At 39.4% G+C, this 20021-nt stretch overlaps 2 protein-coding genes across 2 annotated transcripts; both read left to right on the top strand.

The window, feature by feature from the left end:
- The first annotated feature begins 379 nt into the window (after positions 1-379).
- On the top strand, positions 380-13066 carry LOC145473194 (MAM and LDL-receptor class A domain-containing protein 1-like). The gene is made up of 16 exons (XM_081455018.1): positions 380-508; positions 763-921; positions 1534-1657; positions 2201-2292; positions 2983-3066; positions 3725-3867; positions 4532-4604; positions 5046-5255; positions 5564-5701; positions 6659-6891; positions 7556-7691; positions 8170-8362; positions 9114-9739; positions 10703-10840; positions 11704-11936; positions 12573-13066. The coding sequence occupies exons 1-16, from the start codon at positions 439-441 to the stop codon at positions 12729-12731; spliced, it is 2811 nt and encodes a 936-aa protein (XP_081311144.1). The 5' UTR covers positions 380-438; the 3' UTR covers positions 12732-13066.
- A 272-nt stretch (positions 13067-13338) lies between these two features.
- Positions 13339-19154, top strand: LOC145479310 (transmembrane protease serine 9-like). Its single transcript, XM_081457643.1, has 8 exons — positions 13339-13876; positions 14488-15098; positions 15313-15435; positions 15787-15875; positions 16276-16373; positions 17057-17298; positions 18291-18398; positions 18853-19154. The coding sequence occupies exons 1-8, from the start codon at positions 13659-13661 to the stop codon at positions 19089-19091; spliced, it is 1728 nt and encodes a 575-aa protein (XP_081313769.1). The 5' UTR covers positions 13339-13658; the 3' UTR covers positions 19092-19154.
- The last annotated feature ends 867 nt before the right edge of the window (positions 19155-20021 follow it).

Below are 20021 nucleotides of genomic sequence, written 5' to 3'. Positions count from 1 at the left end.
AAGATTTTCCTGGTGAAGAAAAAAAGCATCAAAGATTCTTATGTGATACTCCGCAGGGGAACAACGCTAAAAAGATTTTAAAAATCACAAAGGCAGCATTTGAACGGAAAAAGAGAATTCTTTTGATGATTGTTAAGTAATGTTAAAGGCGGGAAAGAGTACAATCAATCGCTAATTACATGCTTACAACGAGGTTACGTAATTCTGAAGGGAACTGTCGCAGAACTACTTAAAACGAAAAATATTAAACAATTTACGCTTAATGCATGGACCAGGGCTGGTCCCCACTCCTAGGAAAAAAACATCGCAGAAGCGTTTATCATAACTTTCTTATTGCTGAATTCTAAGCGCCTGTGTGTAAGAGTTGACTGTAAGACAACAGTCGAACGGGTGTTCCAAGAGAAGAGTTACGGATAAAACGGTTGGTCAGTTGAAAAAATGAAAGCGGTGATTTTGCTTTGCTGTCTTATAATCGGAGTTGCTCAGTCCTTGCTCCCTTCACCTGAGGGTAAGTGAAAAGACTTGTAGATCAAAATATACGTTACTGTCTGTTTTGTTTTGTTTTGTTAAATGCAAGTGGCGGTTACTTTCCTTTCATCGCTATTGTATGGCAGTAACAGTGATATCGGAGAACACGATCATATAATGCAGGGAACAGTATGAGAAACGTTTTCGCGGGCGACCTACAGCGGCTCCGCTCACTGAGACTAGACAAAAATATTTACGAATCAATTAATTTACAATTCGTCTTTCCTTTTGCAGAGAATAGGCGCTTATCACCGCAAGGCAAAGAACTCTTTGATGGCGACATTGTCTTAACTCCCCAACAGAAAGCAGTTATACAAGGTCTACAGAAAGGCTCGATTACAAACAAAAGATGGCCTAATGGCGTTATCGTGTACGAGATTGATAGCTCACTTTGTAAGTAACATTTCAAACTGCTCTTCTGAAAGTGTTTAATTAGGACTAGACGATATGGCTTGCGTGTACATCGGAGCACGTTTGCAGGATTTGCGTACGTAGATAGTTCGCACACTTATGAACTACTTTTAAGTGAGTGTTATATCCGCGACGGTTGTTCTGACTCTTCGCTTAGCCAACATCTGATTTCTTGAGAATGGAGTTGCAATCTGCTCTTATCTTCTCCAGGAATGTCTGTCCTTTAACGTGTTGGTGTCTCTTCTCTTGTTCCCAATACACACTTCAAGGGCGATCAAAATGGAATAAAAGTAATTTTTTTTTCTCGGCTCCCTTATTAAAACGTTGCTCACAACACTCCATAAAAATAACTGGAGATTGGCTACTGAGATAAGCTGCAGAAATACTTATAGTTTCTAATAAACTAATGCAAACTGGCAAAAGGATAGCATTCGGTTACTCGTGTGGCTGAATAGTGGATCTAGAAATAACAATAACAATTCTGCCATCTTGTGGTAAAGTAAAGGGGTTAAACTCACCGCCTCGCTGCCACTTGTAAGCTTTATTTCATTACATGCTGAAACTAACCAGACATTCTTTTTTTTATTTCCATAGCATCAGCGTCGAAGGCGATGGCGGCAATTAATGCAGCTTTTGCTGATTATAAGAAGAATACATGCATTACGTTTAAACAGAGGACAAACGAACGAGATTATGTATCCTTCTTCAAGGGAGGCGGGTAAGTTTACAAAAATTTAAAGTCTCAAATCGAGGAAATTACGTTTGCTGTCACTAAATATTCCAGTAATATACAAATTCTAGCGATTTAATTCTCAAATTGTGTCTAAAAGCAGCTCTTGAAGTTGCAAAGACGCTACTGAATTAAGGTTTTGTGACTTTCTCAGTGATAAGCAAGACAAACAAGCCTGCATGGTGTGATGTCCAAGAAAAACATTGCATAGTGAGAAATAAACAGTGCAGACATAAATTAGGGATAACAACCGCGCGCGCCTTAAGGACAATCGAGGGTTTAGTGCGTCTTGTTTAAACTCGAGAAATTATTTTCATCAGCTGATTACAGTCTAAAAGCAGCTCAGCGATAGGCCACATTGACGGCTTAGCTTATTCACTGTACACGCCCATCTCGAACAGAGCTGTTTCGATATATTGTAAGATAAGCCGTATTTCAAAAAGCCAGCTAAAAGTATGACTGACATCTATGTAAGCACAGCTTTGACGACCTTCAGTTATATTATTTGAAATTATTATTCTTGTTTTTCAGTTGCTGGTCTTATGTTGGGAAAATAGGCGGGAAGCAACGGTTATCTCTGGCCGGTGGGTGCTGGTATACAGGAACAGTTGTACACGAGATAGGTGAGATTGCACTGTGAAAGGCAAAGCTTACGAAACAAGCGTGGATTTTCCCGTCCAATCCTGGATTTTTTGTTGTTGTTGGTCAGGCCTCATTCCGCACAACTGCTTCAGCTGTGTAAATAACTGCGATGATCATTCATGTCTTTACAGCTAACTACAAAACAAACGAGAAATAATAGTATTAAGCAAATAAAGCAATCTTGATTTCTTCAACTTGAACTGTTGAAGCTTGTTCTTGGTGAATTGAAAACGTCAGTCTATGCAACACTTGACGTAAGCCGTACCCACGCCGTATGACCTGGTAACAGTTATTTCGCGCATGCAAACGTGACTTTCCAGTAATAAGTGGTGTTACTTTATGGCAATGTAAAGGTAAATCTGATCGAACCGTATCCATAAAAAGGTCATAAGCCGCGAATTTTTCGTTTCCGAGAGCCCGACAAATTCAAAATCGGCGACTTCCATGGAGTGACATGCAATGAACTGCTAACTTACCCAACTTACTCGAGCCGCAGTGGGGAATATTGGTCCTCGGTCGTTTTAGTACAGACCTCGCTGAACTCAGCCTCGGGCCAATATTCCTTAGTACGGCCCGCCCGCTCAGTAAGTAAGGGATTATTATTTTCCACTTTGCTTACGCAGAGATGATAATTTAATTTAATTTAATTTAATCTTTTTTATTTCACACAGGACACGCCCTGGGATTATTTCACGAGCAGTCACGACCTGACAGAGACACGTATGTGACAATCAAATATGGAAACATCAAAGAATGTGAGTAAACAGATGCTGATTTTGTTAATTTTCACTGACTCCATTGTATAATCCAATTATCCCTATCGACTTTATGTATACCTCACTTACATTATAGATATACATGTAATGTATACATGCATAGCAGCTATATACTCTTTTTAAAAGTTCGTATCCATTTTAAAAAAAAAAATCAAATGATTCTTTCAAGTTTACCTAGCACTTTCCTTTCAGTTTCTAATACGAATAATTCAAAGTGTTTCCAAAACTGTGGACTCGTTCAACTAAATGAACAATATCAATAACAACTTAACAAATTGACGTCAGTTTTTCATGCGTCTGTCGTCCTGTTATTGATCATGAATTTCGTCATGACATTGTCAAAGTAGTTGTGGATCCATAAGGCGATAACCGAGTGCATCCGCAGACTACTTTGACAATGTTATGACGAAATTCATTGTCAATAACAGGACAGACGCACGAAAAACTCACGTCAATTTGTTTTTGACGATAACAAACTGTCAAATTGTCCGCTCTTGCTTGTTGACGCATCACAAAATGATATATTCATATGTCTCTCCGCTTATTGATGATAAAAATTAGCCAATGGGTGCGCGAGAATTTATGCAGTTATCGTAAAATACTTACTAATCTGTGTGTGTTTATTTTCACTGAATAGCGGCCAAAGGCAATTTCAAAAAATACGGCTCAAATGTCATCGACTCCATGGGAACACCTTATGATTATAAATCTGTGATGCATTATGGTTCTAAATACTTCAGCAAAAATGGCCGGCCGACAATAGTGCCCAAGAAACCAGGAGTAAGTAAATAGAAGACGGTGTCTTCCGTTTAACTCGCTTAATACATTCTGAATTAGCTTCCCCGGGGGTACTCCCAGAAAAATTAGGTACTGATGTGCAGCCCACCTCCCAAAACCCTTACCCTATTTATGACCAAAATCTGCGATATTCCCTACCCTATTGATCACCTGACTAAAAATTTGAAACTCAATTTATGACATGACCCTTCAATCAAAACCCTTTTTCAGACCTGAGTTATAAATAGCTCCCTAGTTCAGACCAATGTTAAATTACCGTAAACATAATTTGTGGAGGGTTTTTGTTGGTTTTCTTTTCGATAATGATGAAAAAGTGGCTTCTTGTTAAAAACATACCCATATCAAGGCTAGAGTGTAAAAACAATACCCTATTTATGACCAAAATGGCCAAAATCAGCTAAACTCGACACCCTATTTATGACCAAAACGGCTGAAAAACCATACCCTTTGGGGCCGCACATACCTACATAGCCCAAATAAGGAAGTACCCCCCTCCCCGGGGATTAGCTTCAACAGCAACCTTTTTTGTCAACGGAACAGCCAAAAAATAATCTTCCATCACCAGTTTCCACTTCCATTAAATTGCAGAAGGGAATTACTTCCATTCTTGCGATAAATAAATTATATTTTTTCTTTAATCCTACAGGTTACCATCGGTCAGCGCAAAGGCCTTAGTCCAGTTGATATTGAACAGATGAACAAGATGTACAAGTGTTCCGGTAAACCGGGAAACAGTTGAATTTAAACAAACTAAATCTATTCTTCTTTTCCAAAATTTTCTAGAATCGTTCCTTGATTGCTGATTTGTTTGAACCAAATCAGAAATAAGTATCATTGTGAGAATTTACTTTCACGTCATGGCAATATCGCTTAATGGATAATAACATAAAAATATAATGATCTTCACTTCTTGGTTATCGCGTAAAGGAATGTATACCCACCATCTGTGTACACTACAGACTCGCTAGTTTTGCCCCTCCTAAGTCTCAATTTGCAAACGCTGAAAAATATCAAAAAGACGATCTTCACAGATGAAGGGAGAGCAATTGTTTACAGAAATTTGAGGAAAATGCACATGAACCACATAAAGTAAAGTCTAGTTAAATATCAATGCAATCGTAATATCAATATTTAAACACATATGTTACATCCATCAGTAGCGCCGACTACAGCAGCCCCACCACCTCCAGGTGATAAGTATTATCTTCGCTTTCTTAATTGCATTAACCAGGATTCCTATTATCAAACAACACTGTCCGGCAGGAACTACAATATAAACGTGCTAATTAAATGTAGATATAAGAAATGTAATGGACAGGTCGTTCAAATTTTACAAAACATAAATGCTGAAGGTGACCGATTATGGAGGCGTGACATCAAAATTTTCAATATTTGCAATTAATTTTTTTTTCTTTTTTCGCTTTTATTGTTTTTTGTATTTATCTAATATGACAGTTTTTGTAATCGTAGATTTTGTTCTAGATGTCTATACTGAATTGGCATTATTACCTCTGAAAATCCCCCTTGGGAAGTTGTAATAAAATATGTATGTAACAAACAAACATTCTCAGCTCAAAATTCGTTTTGTTTTGTTCTCGCTTTTTAAAAACAATGCAACTCGGCCGCACTGATAAGGTCTTGTTCTGTTGCAACGCTCATCAATTTACTTCCTCTACAGCATCTGGTTGTGACTTTGACAATGATCGGTTGTGCTCGGGCTGGACACAAGATAAGTCAGACAAGTTCGACTGGACATTGAGATCTGGAGCAACCCCATCTTCCAACACTGGTCCCTCATCAGGCCACGGAGGTTCAGGTAAATGAAGACTAGCATTCTATTTCTTTGGGGCAGATAGCGCAGTGGTGAGAGCACTGGCCTCCCACCAATGTGGCCCGGGTTCGATTCCGGCCGGGTGCCAGAAGTAGATTTAGTTGGTTGTTGGTTCTCGCCTTACTCCGAGGGTTTTCTCCGCGTACTCCGGTTTTCCTCCCTACACATGAACGTCATAAACCAAAATCTCTAAATTCCAATTCGATCAGGATATAGGAACCGCATGAAAACCAGCTAAGGCTGATGTGGCTTCCTCTCAAAGTGTTGTAGATTAATTAACTAGTTAAAGTCGATTAAAGTCAGTGTGACATAAAATGGGCTTGACCTGACTAACAGTACTTTTAGTCATTTCATCACGGCAACAGAAACCCGGAAGGGAAGCACTGACGTCAATTTGTGTCCGATTCCTTCGACCTCCTTCGGTATAACTGACTAAATACCCTTAAGCTTTATCGTTAACATCCCTACTCTACAATCATATCGATCACTGGGCACTGTTTATCCAAACTTCCTTTAATGCGTTTGATACCATGAAATAGAAGGTTTGGCTGCTTCAAAGCAACCCAACCGAGAAAACAACAACTAAATACTACTTTTTGGAAACCGAGGTGAAACCGTAACCGAAATCGAGGTGAAACCTTTAAAGACACAGCTTCAGTTTAAATATATACGTAATCGAAGATTTAGCCAATTCAGGCACATTGAAAGGGTATATACAAATTCTGTTGTTCTCGTTACTGCTACTGTTGTTATAATTGTTGTTGTTCTTCTACCCGTGTTGTTGTTGTTGCTGTTGCTGTTGTCAGTTTTGATGTATTGACTTTACTTGAATCGAGTTCAGCCTCTTTTTCCATTTCACCATTCTGATTTTCTTAGTCTTGTCTCATTCATCATTACGTGTTGAAACTTGTTCTTCTTGTTGAAATTATGGATTAATTTTAGGATTTTATGCGTACATCGAGACCTCGTCTCCAAGGAAATCTGGGGACAACGCCAAGCTTCTTTTCAAGAGTTCCACAACCGGGCTGTTCTGCCTGAAGTTCTTTTATTACATGTTTGGGAATTCAGTGGGAACTCTTAACGTCTTCAATGGAAATAAAAATATATTTACCAAGTCAGGTAACCAAGGAGACAAATGGGAAGAAGCCGAAAGTTCTTTCACTTCAAGTGGGGAGGTAAATACACTTGGACGACGTTTTTTAAGTATTAGATGACCAGCGGTTTTGTAGATGATATCTAAATGGGAAATGCCTCAGGCGGACTAACATTTACACAACCGAGAAGTAAAGTTTACTCTTGACTAGAATATTGGTGGTACAATACTACAGAGTGGCGTTCATTTTAAGGCGCTGTATATTATTAAGGCTTGAATAGAGCCTGTTTTCGTTGTATTCAAAACTATTTCAGCACCTCTGTAGAAAAGTACTGTTTTCCATTACCCCAAGAGAAAATAGCACTAGAAAAGTTCAAATGAGGGCTGAAAAAAATTGAAGTTTAAAATCTTAGCTATTGCTGATCCCTGATGACGCCGTGAATAGGCGAAAGATTTGATTTTAACCCTCAATTTTAACAGTAGTTTCAGACCTCATTGAAACTTTTGTGTTGTTATTTGGAAAATGCCACTGAAAGACAATATCCAAATATTACCCTAGAATATAATTTGACAAAAATTAGAAAGAAAATTAGGGATCGAGCTTCGATCCTTTGTATGCAAAAAGCCAATCACAAGTGTGCCCTTTAACATTTGTGCGTTCATTGCCAAAAGGACTTTTGGCCCCATGCTTGCTCACAGTAACAAAGAAAGTCAATATATAAGACTCGCTTGACTCTCCATATCAGACTCGCTTGACATTTGAAGGAGTTCGAGGATCATCCTGGAGCGGAGACATAGCAATTGATGACGTATCAATAAGGCCAGGAAGTTGTTCGGGTATTCCTCCAAGTCCAGTGCCACCTACACCAGCTCCGCCTTCAGGTTTGCCTGTTACCTTCTCCTAAGACATTGACCTCTTTGTTCACGTCATTGTTTACATTTTTTCTCATTAACATACGACTTTGCACACAGAAGGTACCACACTAAACGAATTGACTACAAACATTTAAAGAGCTTGTGAAACTTGGTAATAGGTTAAAAGTTTGGCTCTTTGGGTGTTATGTTCGACGAGAGATTGACTTTCAAAATCTGCCGAATTTCTAGGTGGCAAAAGAGCTAATGAGCTCATACATTCTTTGTAGAACTTTGAGTTTTTAAACTTGCGTCGCACAAAAAGTATTCAATACAGGGGGCTCAAATTCATTGGGAAACTAATCGTGCTGTGCCCTTTTAATACTTAGAACTAATGCTTTTATATCTCCATCAGAGATTGTATTGCTTATGATAATGAGGCATATGTTGTAAACAAACATTCTGCTATATGAGTGTATTGTAATGGAACGTATAATCGACTTTTCAGGTTCCTGTGGCTCTCGACCTAGTATACGCATCGTTGGTGGCACAGAAGCGGCCATAAACAGCTGGCCATGGCAAGTGATGTTGTTGACCAGTTCCGACAGGCAATTCTGTGGAGGTTCACTGATTGATCCATCCTGGGTTTTGACAGCAGCACACTGTGTCAAAAGTTCATCGCCTTCAAGGGTTAAAGTGACGTGCGTATTGTGTCTTCCTTAATAGATGAAGACTATTCATAAAAGCTCCTGAAGGAACGTTGTAAAAGCCCATTTCCAGGCCGAACGTTTCCCCAAGTCCCATTCCACGGTTTAATTTTCGGCCTAAATCCCAGTCCCATTCTCATTTTTTGTTTGTCGTTCCCAGGGTCAAGTCTCAGTGCCATAAAATTTCATTTTCTCATTGAAAAATAAATCCCTCTTCATAGCATGTGAAACATAATCCTTGTGTAGAAAAGGAAACGTATGCCCCGAGTACCAAAACACAGAAGACTGCTAAATCTTAAAATAACTGAAGTCTCCAATTTACCTTTAGAACTTTACCATATACAAGTAACCACATGCATAGCTACAAATAATCTACATGTATGCAAATAGACCGGATAAGGAGCACAAATACAATCTTTCATTTTACACGGTTACACTGTTTTCAATTGGGCTCATGTCTGACATATATCTCATTCTGTTGATGGTATATTTTGGGCACGCTTCTAGTGGTGCGAGTTATTCGCCTAACATAGTAGGTGATAAAGAAATAATAGAAAACAGTCAAAAAATTGCGATCACTTTAGTACCAGATATGGTTTGGGGGATCGTTCACGTACACAACTTATCCCTCGAGGAAATGATTCTAAATATAGCAACAGTTTACACATCTGCATTTACTGTTTGAGTAAGATGTTTTATACATCTACAGATGATATTTACAAATTTTTATTTCAATTAAATCTAGATTGGGAGCTCATTACAGAGAAAGTGGCTCTGTCGGTACAGAGCAGGACATCAACGTGGCACAAATCATTTCGCATGAAAACTACCAAACGCCAATGACCTTCAGCAACGATATAGCTCTGCTCAAGCTTTCCAAACCTGCCTCTCTCGGCCGGGGTGTTGGGCTGGTCTGTTTGTCAAACCCAAGTAACACTCTTCCAATCGATAACCCAAACAAGAAGTGCTATATAACAGGATGGGGAACTTTGTCATCTGGTGGCAGTCAACCCAATGTACTTATGCAAGCAACTGTGCCGTTGGTGTCAAAATCACGCTGCTTAAAAGCCTATCCGAACAAAATAGATGACACTATGTTGTGTGCAGGTCTAGACCAAGGGGGAATTGATGCTTGCCAGGGCGACAGTGGCGGACCACTGGTCTGTGAGTTTAAAGGAAAATGGTTTCTAGAGGGAGCCACTAGTTGGGGGTATGGATGTGCTAGACCAAATAAGTACGGTGTCTACGCCAGCGTTAAATTTCTGAGGACTTGGGTGCTTAGCAAAACAGGTTCTATCATACCACCCTCGCCATCTCCACCAGCGACCACACCACCACGGACCCCACCACCACTGACCCCACCGCTACCAGGTTAGCTATTACTGTTATTATTTCTTATTTAATCAATTGGAAGCCTATCAACCTACTGATTATTTTAAGGCAATATCGCTTAGTTGATCAATATATATTTCTGCGATTATCTTCAGTTCTTACTTACTGGCTAGTTTTGCCCTTCCTAAGTCTCAATTTTCAAGCGATGAAGGAAGAACAACTGTTTACAGAAATGTGCGGAAAATGCACAACAACCAAATACAGAAAAATGTAGGAATAAGTAGCTTCGGTTTGAAGAAAAATAAATTTCGGTCAATCGATCTCTGCTGGCGATCAACGTAACCACTGCGTTTACGATTCTTAAATTCCTTGGATACGAGTTCTTGAAAGGCTTTTTGGTCCAAGGGCGACAGCAGTCATTTTGAATATTCTCCATTATTTCAAATATACTGGACTTGAACTACTGTCTTCCGGATAAATGAAAAATTCATTCAGCAACTGTCCCCCATGTTTACCTGCCGAGATGGCAAAGGTGGCACCTCAGTAACCTGGCCTCAAAAATGTTATATTCACCGCCTGGCGCAATGAATAAAGCATCATATAAATGATCGCTCAACCAATCAGATTGCTGGAAACTCTTTCTTCAGCTCCGAAATAGTTATACTAAATATTGATATAAGTAAAATAGATGACAAGTCGTTCAATTTTTAGAAAACATAAATGCTGAAGGTGACCGATTGCTTTTATCGTATCTTGTAGTTATTCAATTTAGTAGATTTTATAATCGTAGATTTAACTCTAGATGTCTATATTGAATTAGAATTTTTGCCTCTGAAAATCCCCCTCGGGAAGTGGTAATAGAGTAGGTATGTCACAAATAAAGATTCTCACAATTATCTCCTTGTCGTTTTGTTTTTTCTCGCTTTTTAATAACAATGCAACTCGGCCGCACTGCTAAGGTCTTGCTCTGTTGCAACGCTCATCATTTCACTTCCTCTACAGCATCTGGTTGTGACTTTAACAATGATCAGTTGTGCTCGGGCTGGACACAAGATAAGTCAGACAAGTTCGACTGGACATTGAGATCTGGAGCAACCCCATCTTCCAACACTGGTCCCTCGTCAGGCCACGGGGGTTCAGGTAAATGAAGACTAGCATTCTATTTCTTTGGAGCAGATGGTGCAGTGGTGAGAGCAGTGGCCTCCCACCAATGTGGCCCGGGTTCGATTCCGGCCGGGTGCCATAGGTAGCTTCAATTGGTTGTTGGTTCTCGCCTTGCTGCCATCGATTTGTCTGATTCCTCCGACCTCTTTCGGTATAACTGACTAAATGCCCTTAAACTTTATCTTTAACATCCCTACTCTACGATAATATCACAGAGCGCTGTTCATCCAAACTTCCTTTAAAGCGTTTGATACCATCAAATACAAAGTAACCCAACCAAGAAAACAACAAGTAAATACTACTTTTTGGAAACAGAGGTGAAACCGAACTGCTTCAAAGTAACCCAACCAAGAAAACAACAAGTAAATACTACTTTTTGGAAACCGAGGTGAAACCGAAACCGAAATCAAGATGAAATCTTTCAAGACACAGCTTCAATTTGATTATGTGTAGAATCGTCAATGAATTAATCAGCCAAAGCCACTTCCACCCCCTCGTGATATGACGGACGCTTAGTTGTTATAATGTTTATGTTTATGTTAGAAGATTTAACCAGTTCAGGCAAATATTGAAAGGGTACATACAAATTCTGTTTTTCTCGTTCTCGCTATTGTTGTTCAACTTTTTGTTCAACTTGTTGTTGTTCTACCTGTTGTTGTGGTTGTTGTTGTTGTTGTTGTTGGTTTTGCTGTTGTTATTTTTGATCTGTTGACTTTGCCTGGATCGAGTTCAGCCTCATTTTCCATTTCACCATTCTGAATTTTTCAGTCATCATTTCATGTTGAAAGTTGTTTTTTTTTTTTGTACTTATTGTTGTCGAAATTATGAATTAATTTTAGGATTTTACGCGTACATCGAGACCTCGTCTCCAAGGAAATCTGGGGACAACGCCAAGCTTGTTTTCAAGACATCCACAGCCGGGCTGTTCTGCCTGAAGTTCTTTTATCACATGTTTGGGAATTCAGTGGGAACTCTTAACGTCTTCAATGGAAATAAAAATATATTTACCAAGTCAGGTAACCAAGGAGATAAATGGGAAGAAGCCGAAAGTTCTTTCACTTCAAGTGGGGAGGTAAATACACTGGGACAACGTTTTTTAAGTATTAGATGACCAGCGGTTTTGTACATGAATTCTAAATGGGAAATGGCTCACGTGGACAACCATTTACATAACCGAGAAGTAAAGTTTACTCTTGACTAGAATATTGGTGGTACAATACTACGGAATGGCGTTCATTTTATGGCGCCGTATACTATTAAGGCTTGAATCGGGAATGTTTTGGTTGTATTCAAAACTATTTCGGCACCTCTGTAGAAAAGTAGTGTTTTCCATTACCCCAAGAGAAAATAGCACTAGAAAAGTTTCATGGCTGAAACAAATATAAAATCTTAGCTATTGGCGATCCCTGATAATGCCGTGGATCGGCGAAAACTTTGATTTTAACCCTCAATTTTAACAGGAGTTTCAGACCTCATTTGAATTTTTGTGTGTTGTTATTTGTTAAATGCCACTGAAGGACAATATACAAATATTACCCTAGAATACAATATGACAAAAATTAGAAATAAAATTAGAGATGCAAATAGCCAATCACAAGTGTCCCCTTTAATATTTGTGTGTTCATTCCCAAAAGGACTTTTGGCCCCATGCTTGCTCGCAATAACAAAGAAAGTTAATATATCAGACTCGCTTGACTCTCCATTTCAGACTCGCTTGACATTTGAAGGAGTTCGAGGATCATCCTGGAGCGGAGACATAGCAATTGATGACGTATCAATAAGGCCAGGAAGTTGTTCGGGTATTCCTCCAAGTCCAGTGCCACCTACACCAGCTCCGCCTTCAGGTTTGCCTGTTACCTTCTCCTAAGACATTGATGTCTTTGTTTACCTCATTGTTTACATTTTTCCTCATTAACATACGACTTTGCACACAGAAGGTATCACACTAGACGAATTGACTACATATCTCTTACCAACCGACTTCGAGGGCCCTGCTGTAAGTTACGGACCGAGTTTTCCCCTTCGATTTATGGCCCGCGCGCTTCGCGCTTGGGCCGTAAATCGATGGGGAAAACGAGGATCCGTAACTTACAGTACCGACCGAGAAAACGAGGTTAGTAAGATATTTATTATATCTCTACTGTGTGTCTGACGGGCTCAGGAACGATTTCTATTCACGCGGAACGGCTTCAAATTTCTGACGCACCTGGAAAGCAAAGCGACTCAATTTGAAATCGTTATTCAGTGACTTTTTAGTCATTAGCCGGTTTTAATACACAATTTCAGAAGTGAAAGAAACTTTTAAACTTTTACTGGCTGAAAAGTTAAGAACACTTGGTGATAAATCACGAAACATTTTGGCAACAAAGACAGCTTTAAATTTTAGCGGGCCGTACAGTGGATTACGGCCCGCTAAAGTGACCAATCACAGCGCGCATACTAACTGAGAGATATAATAAAAACCTTTAAAGAGCTTGTGGAACTTGGCAATTGGTTAAAAGTTTGGCTCTTTGGGTGTTATATTCCAGGAGAGATTGGCTTTCAAAATCTGCCGAATTTCTAGGTGGCAAAAGAGCTAATGAGTTCATACATTCTTTGTAGAACTTTGAGTTTTTAAACCCGCTTCGTACAAAAAGTATTGAATACAGGGGGCTCGAATTCATTGGGAAGCTAATCGTGCTGTGCCCTTTTAATACTCAGAACTAATGCGTTTATATCTCCATCAGAGATTGTACTGCTTGTGATAATGAGGCATATGTTGTAAACAAACATTCTGCTATATGAGTGTATTGCAATGGAACGTTTAATCGACTTTTCAGGTTCCTGTGGCTCTCGACCTAGTATACGCATCGTTGGTGGCACAGAAGCGGCCATAAACAGCTGGCCATGGCAAGTGATGTTGTTGACCAGTTCCGACAGGCAATTCTGTGGAGGTTCACTGATTGATCCATCCTGGGTTTTGACAGCAGCACACTGTGTCAAAAGTTCATCACCTTCAAGGGTTAAAGTGAGGTGCGTATTGTGTCTTCCTTAATAGATGAAGACTATTCATAAAAGCTTCTGAAGGAACGTTGTAAAATCCCATTTCCAGGCCAAACGTTTGCCCAAGTCCCATTCCACAGCTTAATGTTGGGCCTAAATCCCAGTCCCATTCTCATTTTTTGTTTGTCATTCCCAGGGTCAAGTCTCAGTGCCATAAAATTTCATTTTCTCATTGAAAAATAGATCTCTCTTTATAGCATGTGAAACATACTCTTTGTGCACAGAAACGAAACGTATGCCCCGAGTACCAAAACACAGCAGACTGCTAAATCTTAAAATAACTGAAGTCTCCAATTTACCTTTAGAACTTTACGATATACAATTGCCAGTAACCACATGCATAGCTACAAATAATCTACATGTATGCAAATAAAAAAAAAACAGTAAAAACATTGCCGTCACTATAGTACCAGAATATGGTTAGGGGGATCGTTCAAGTACACAAATGAACATTGTCCACTTATCCCTCGAGGAAATGATTCTAAATATAGCAACAGTTTAGACATCTGCATTTACTGTTTGAGTAAGATGTTATACATCTACAGATAATATTTGCAAATTTCTATTCCAATTAAATCTAGATTGGGAGCTCATTACAGAGTAAATGGCTCTGTCGGTACAGAGCAGGACATTAACGTGGCACAAATCATTTCGCATGAAAACTACCAAACGCCAATGACCTTCAGCAACGATATAGCTCTGCTCAAGCTTTCCAAACCTGCCTCTCTCGGCCGGGGTGTTGGGCTGGTCTGTTTGTCAAACCCAAGTAACACTCTTCCAATCGATAACCCAAACAAGAAGTGCTATATAACAGGATGGGGAACTTTGTCATCTGGTGGCAGTCAACCCAATGTACTTATGCAAGCAACTGTGCCGTTGGTGTCAAAATCACGCTGCTTAAAAGCCTATCCGAACAAAATAGATGACACTATGTTGTGTGCAGGTCTAGACCAAGGGGGAATTGATGCCTGCCAGGGCGACAGTGGCGGACCACTGGTCTGTGAGTTTAAAGGAAAATGGTTTCTAGAGGGAGCCACTAGTTGGGGGTATGGATGTGCTAGACCAAATAAGTACGGTGTCTACGCCAGCGTTAAATTTCTGAGGACCTGGGTACTTAGCAAAACAGGTTCTATCAAACCATCCTCGCCATCTCCACCAGCGACCACACCACCAGTGACCCCACCACCACCAGGTTAGCTATTGTTATTTCTTATTCGATCAGTTTGTAGCCTCTCAACCTGCTCATTATTTTTTAGAACTCCCGATGACCTGAGGTAAATTTTTGCTGACATCTCATAACATACAATTGACACAGACAACGCTGACTTGTTTTGGTGAAATAATTTTACTGACTGATAATAATAATAATCATCATCATCGTCATCATCATCATCATCTATCCTCAGGTTGCCAGGATAACACTGCGTATGCTGATATTTGCCCGGACATTGCCTCGTGTGGAAACTACTGCAACGATCACAAAGTCTGGGCGCAGAAAAATTGTCCGAAGTCCTGTAACATGTGCTCAGGTAAGTCATTTACTTCATTAAACCCATTCATTAGGTTTTTAAGCTCATCTTTGTTTGAATTGGTCATCGTGCTATATCGCTCCGTAAGTTTCTTAGGAGATCAATAAGCAAATCCAATCCAGACACTATTACTTTCCAATCGACAAAAAAAAAAAGACCCTTAAAAGACAATTTCATACTCGGGGTGACATGACTCGAGTGTTTTTGGAATTGTTGCACGCAATTAACATCTTCAAGATATAATTTAGTGTACTGATTTTACATAGACCCATGACTAATTGTATAGATGATAAAAAATAAATTGAGCTTCTGTCGTATTAAGCTGGAAAAGTAGCTATGATTTAAACACAGGTCCCCCGCCTCCAGCCTCTTGTGGCAAGTCTCCTAAGTCACGTGTTATTGGAGGAGTGGATGCTAAGCCAGGAGATTGGCCTTGGCAGGCAAGTATAAATTTTCATATCTAGAAAATAATGTACGCTTTCTTAGTCGATTCGGTGGAGGATAACTTAGCATAAAGCGGACACTTCCTTTCAACGTTATGGGAGAGCTGTAAAATTAACTGACGCTCTCAACATAAATTGAAACCTTGAAATCGAATGCATGTCAAAGATGTATCAATTCCGCTTCCCCGTCGAATTAGTGGTCGCCTGTGTGATTTTCAGAAAGAACTAGGTTCTCCTTCCTCGTCGTATTTTGTCTAAAACTTTGATTTCGTCTACGATCTGTGCCAATCTACAATTCTGTATGTATTTTTGTTCAATGGGTCGTTAAACACGGGAGCTGCGATCAAAATACAGTTATATAAAATGCTATATTTTTTTCCTCCTTTTCCATGGATAGATCGCTCTGCTAAGAGGAAGCTCGAAATCGTTCAGTTGTGGTGGATCTTTGATCGCTCCTGATTGGGTAGTCACTGCAGCTCATTGTATATCAACCTTGTAAGTAAAATAATATTTTTTGCCCGTGAGTAAATTTTCAGCAAGCCAGATGTTTTTTAAGGGCTCTTTATGAAAGTACTATTGCGAACAGACTTGTTCTATTCACCTACAACGCTAATGCAAGCACCTTGTTATCCTTTCTCATTTACAATCGTTCAACTGAATTCTGTGCCCGCTCTTATTTGTTTAAAAGTCTGGTTTCATGCGAGTTTTCTGCCCGCCCTTATTGACTAAAATTTCAATTTTTTGGTCAGTCTTAAGCATAATGACAGTGTTTTATTCTTTTTCGCGTATAAAGCGTACGAAAAGTGTGAAACCATGCATTATACTATAAGTCGTTCCGTAATTTTCAGAGCACTTGAAAAATTTGCAAAACACCCTTGCCATGATTGCTAAGCCAATGAAAACTCTTGAATTGTATTATCTAATGAACCAGGTTTTATAAAGTGTAAATATTACACCAATACAGTTAGTCTCTGCCCTAATATGGTCGAAGATTAAACAACAGAAAGCCCCTTAGTATGATAAACTTCTGACGTTTCCTTTAAAGATTTCTTTTTACACAGTAAGTTTTGATTGTGTAGTATTGTATAAGATATCTAATCAAATGACTCTGTTAATTTTCTGCTCAACCATTCGATTAAGAATAACATTTGAAAGAGGTGATGTATTATTCTCAACAGAACCGCGAGTTATTATACTATCCGCCTGGGTGATCACAACCGACTTGTGGGCGAGGGAACTGAACAAGATATCCAAGCCAAGCGAATTATAAAACATCAGAATTATAGTCCAAACACCATCAATAATGACATAGCGCTGATACAGTTATCCAAACCAGCCACCTTAAACGCTCGAGTTGGAACTGTGTGCCTTCCTAAACAAAACGAAATGGTTCCTATTTCTTCCAGATGCTTCATTACAGGTAAAAAACTTTGTACCCCAGAGAAGATCTAGGATCTTCTAATCTCGTGTAATCTCAACTTTCATACTCTCTTACCAAAGATAAAAAGCACTGGAATATATGTCGTATATAACATGACTTTAAAGTGACTTTAAGGTGCATTCACGACCAAACTTCTCATTACCGGCAATTTTGATTTGGTCTGCAGCCGGAACAATATATATATTGGCTGGATTTAGGGACAGACCATTACAGAAGTGATTGGGGAATGGGACTTTTTCAGCTTGCGGGAATATTTTTTTTCGGGGGCGAGTCCCCTGCTCGATTTTTTTTTTTTTCCGAGCTGGGGACGAGGGAGCGGGATGGGGGGTTATTATACTACCGCAATCTTAATCTGAATACCTGGAACAGGCTTCAACTTCAAACAAATATTTTTTAACTCTCCCACAATCGTTTTGCTTTACTATCAAAATTATACTCTAGTGGGAAACATAACCAAGTATCAGACACATCCAAGTGCTATTGCCTAAAATGGGGCTGCGTGGCATTTTTGGTTTGATGTTTAGGGAAATATCAATTTTATTGATTCATTACCCTTGTAATAAAATGCATTATTGGCATGCAGTGAATCAAGGCTTTATCTAGGACTCTTTGAGTGGCCGTCCAGTAACAAATTGGCAAGAGTAGCCGCTCTTATAAGCATGCAATTCTATTTGTCGTTATAGTGTATAGCTGTTATTGTTTTAGGGCTAGGTGCTTTGTTTCTGTTTTGTTTGTTTGTTTGTTTGTTTTTCTGTTGTTTCAGTTGTTTGCTTTTTACGAGACATTACGACAGCTGCTGCATCACCCAACAAATATGTCGGCCAAGAGCCTATTCCGCTAAGCGCCTGTAGGCATGCTAGACATATGTCACAGATAGGGCGGAGAACCAATGACGATCGAAAATTTTGTCATAGATACGATTACAACTGTAACAGTACACTGTGATTTGACAACAAATCAATATTTTCCAGGTTGGGGAAAGATTAAACATCCAGGAGGTTCGCATGACATTCTTCAACAAGCTCAGATGCCACCCGTTACAAAGGCAGCCTGTCAGAAAAAATTGGCATCGTCCCCGGGTAAGTTGTACTTATTGTAACGGCAAATTATTCAAAAGCTCTCGGAAAAAAGCAACAACGTGACAACGATAGCAAGACGTAATGATATTGCTCTTGGAATGACTTTCACGTCGACTATGGGGCAAAAAGTTAAAATACTTGTTTGCTCTGACTGACTAGTGCCATTTGCTTGAACACACATGAATAAATGCAAGTCGACCTTTCAGATAAGAAATGAAATTTTGAGTCAGCTATGAAATTTTGATTTGAAAACTGGCCACTTTAAAATACAAGGATACTTCGAAATCCATTTGTTTATGATTTGATTGTCTATCCTATTTAATTCTGATTTGAAAACTAACCATTGGAAATACAAGCCTACTTGGAAATCCATTTTGTTTGGGATTTGTTTGTCTATCCTATTTACCTCCGTTAATAACTTTTTTTATCCCCTCCGTCAAATAACGATTAATAGCTGGATCCAGCCTTAAAATCACCGACAACATGCTGTGCGCTGGCGTCAGCGGAACTAATCTTAGTGGTTGTCATGGAGATAGCGGAGGTCCATACGTATGCCAGACTGCCGGAGGGAACTGGGTACTACAAGGCGCTGTTAGCTGGGGTTCTTCGCGATGTTCTGCAGCAGAGCTGTACACGGTCTTTGCTCGTGTTGCCAAGTTCAGAAACTGGATCGATCAGAAGATGAAGTCTTGAAGAAACATTCTTGTAGAATGTGATGTTATACATGGGGAAATTAAAGGAATCTTATCATTAAAACTCGTGGAGTCTCGTTTATTTCATTTCTTTCGTTTCTCGTTTCTTTCGTTTTTTTCTTTCTCGGTGGATGCAATATCGAGATCGCGGAGGATTGTACGAAGGTTTTTAAACCCTCAATACACCCAAAAATTACAATCGCTAATACTATCTAACTACCCATCCAACTTAGGCGACAATATTTCAGAGTTCCTTGGAGAACAGAGGTTGATTTGAAAAATTGAACAAAGACTTCACTGAAAAGGATACATGGTCATCAGTCAGAAGGCGTTATTTTTTGTGTAGACATCCCAACGTTTTTTTGTCTCTCATATTTTTTAGGAGAGACTTTTCAGCAATTCTTGTACCGCTACCTATATGCAGCAACTCCATTTTTATATTTAAATGCTTTTGATTGCTATACCAGTTCATGTTTTGTGACTCGCGTAGCTTTGCCACTTAATTGTTTTCTCGGCATGTTATGAAATACCCTTGAAACATTTGCGTTTCAAAATCACCAAAATGTACCAAAACAACTCGATTTCAAACTCATTCATTTACAACATTTTTTTGTATAAGTGAAAGGTAGTAGGTCAGAAAAAGTACAAAATAATATCTCTAAACAGAAATTTGAAAGGAATGACCGAAATAACAGCGAAAAGTAACTGCCTCGCCCCAATCGTCCACTTCTTAAAAATGTATTAACAATTAATCCAGCTCGTTCTGATCTTAACCTCCTACGCGGACTCTTGCAAAGCTCCTGTACGGCTTTCTTCAAGACTTTCACGGTCAATTGATTTCGGTGACGTATTTCGCCCCGGAGCACGTAACCCGCAAAACGATTGGCCGCGGCGAAATATTGAGGCCTGGGCAACGCAGACGCCTACCGTG

This window comes from Orbicella franksi, chromosome 2 (genome assembly GCF_964199315.1).
Source record: "Orbicella franksi chromosome 2, jaOrbFran1.1, whole genome shotgun sequence".
Classification (NCBI taxonomy): domain Eukaryota; kingdom Metazoa; phylum Cnidaria; class Anthozoa; order Scleractinia; family Merulinidae; genus Orbicella; species Orbicella franksi.
This window is presented reverse-complemented; position numbering and strand designations above follow the sequence as displayed.

What these genes read in the sequence shown, in the direction of transcription:
- LOC145479310 (XM_081457643.1), top strand. Translation starts at nt 13,659, where the DNA reads ATGGAACGTTTAATCGACTTTTCAGGTTCCTGTGGCTCTCGACCTAGT. An exon ending in GTCCTGTAACATGTGCTCAG is followed by an intron (nt 15,436 to 15,786) that starts GTAAGTCATTTA and finishes ATTTAAACACAG; the next exon opens with GTCCCCCGCCTCCAGCCTCT. An exon ending in TTCCAGATGCTTCATTACAG is followed by an intron (nt 17,299 to 18,290) that starts GTAAAAAACTTT and finishes AATATTTTCCAG; the next exon opens with GTTGGGGAAAGATTAAACAT.
- LOC145473194 (XM_081455018.1), top strand. Translation starts at nt 439, where the DNA reads ATGAAAGCGGTGATTTTGCTTTGCTGTCTTATAATCGGAGTTGCTCAG. An exon ending in TCCTTCTTCAAGGGAGGCGG is followed by an intron (nt 1,658 to 2,200) that starts GTAAGTTTACAA and finishes CTTGTTTTTCAG; the next exon opens with TTGCTGGTCTTATGTTGGGA. An exon ending in AACAGTTGTACACGAGATAG is followed by an intron (nt 2,293 to 2,982) that starts GTGAGATTGCAC and finishes TATTTCACACAG; the next exon opens with GACACGCCCTGGGATTATTT.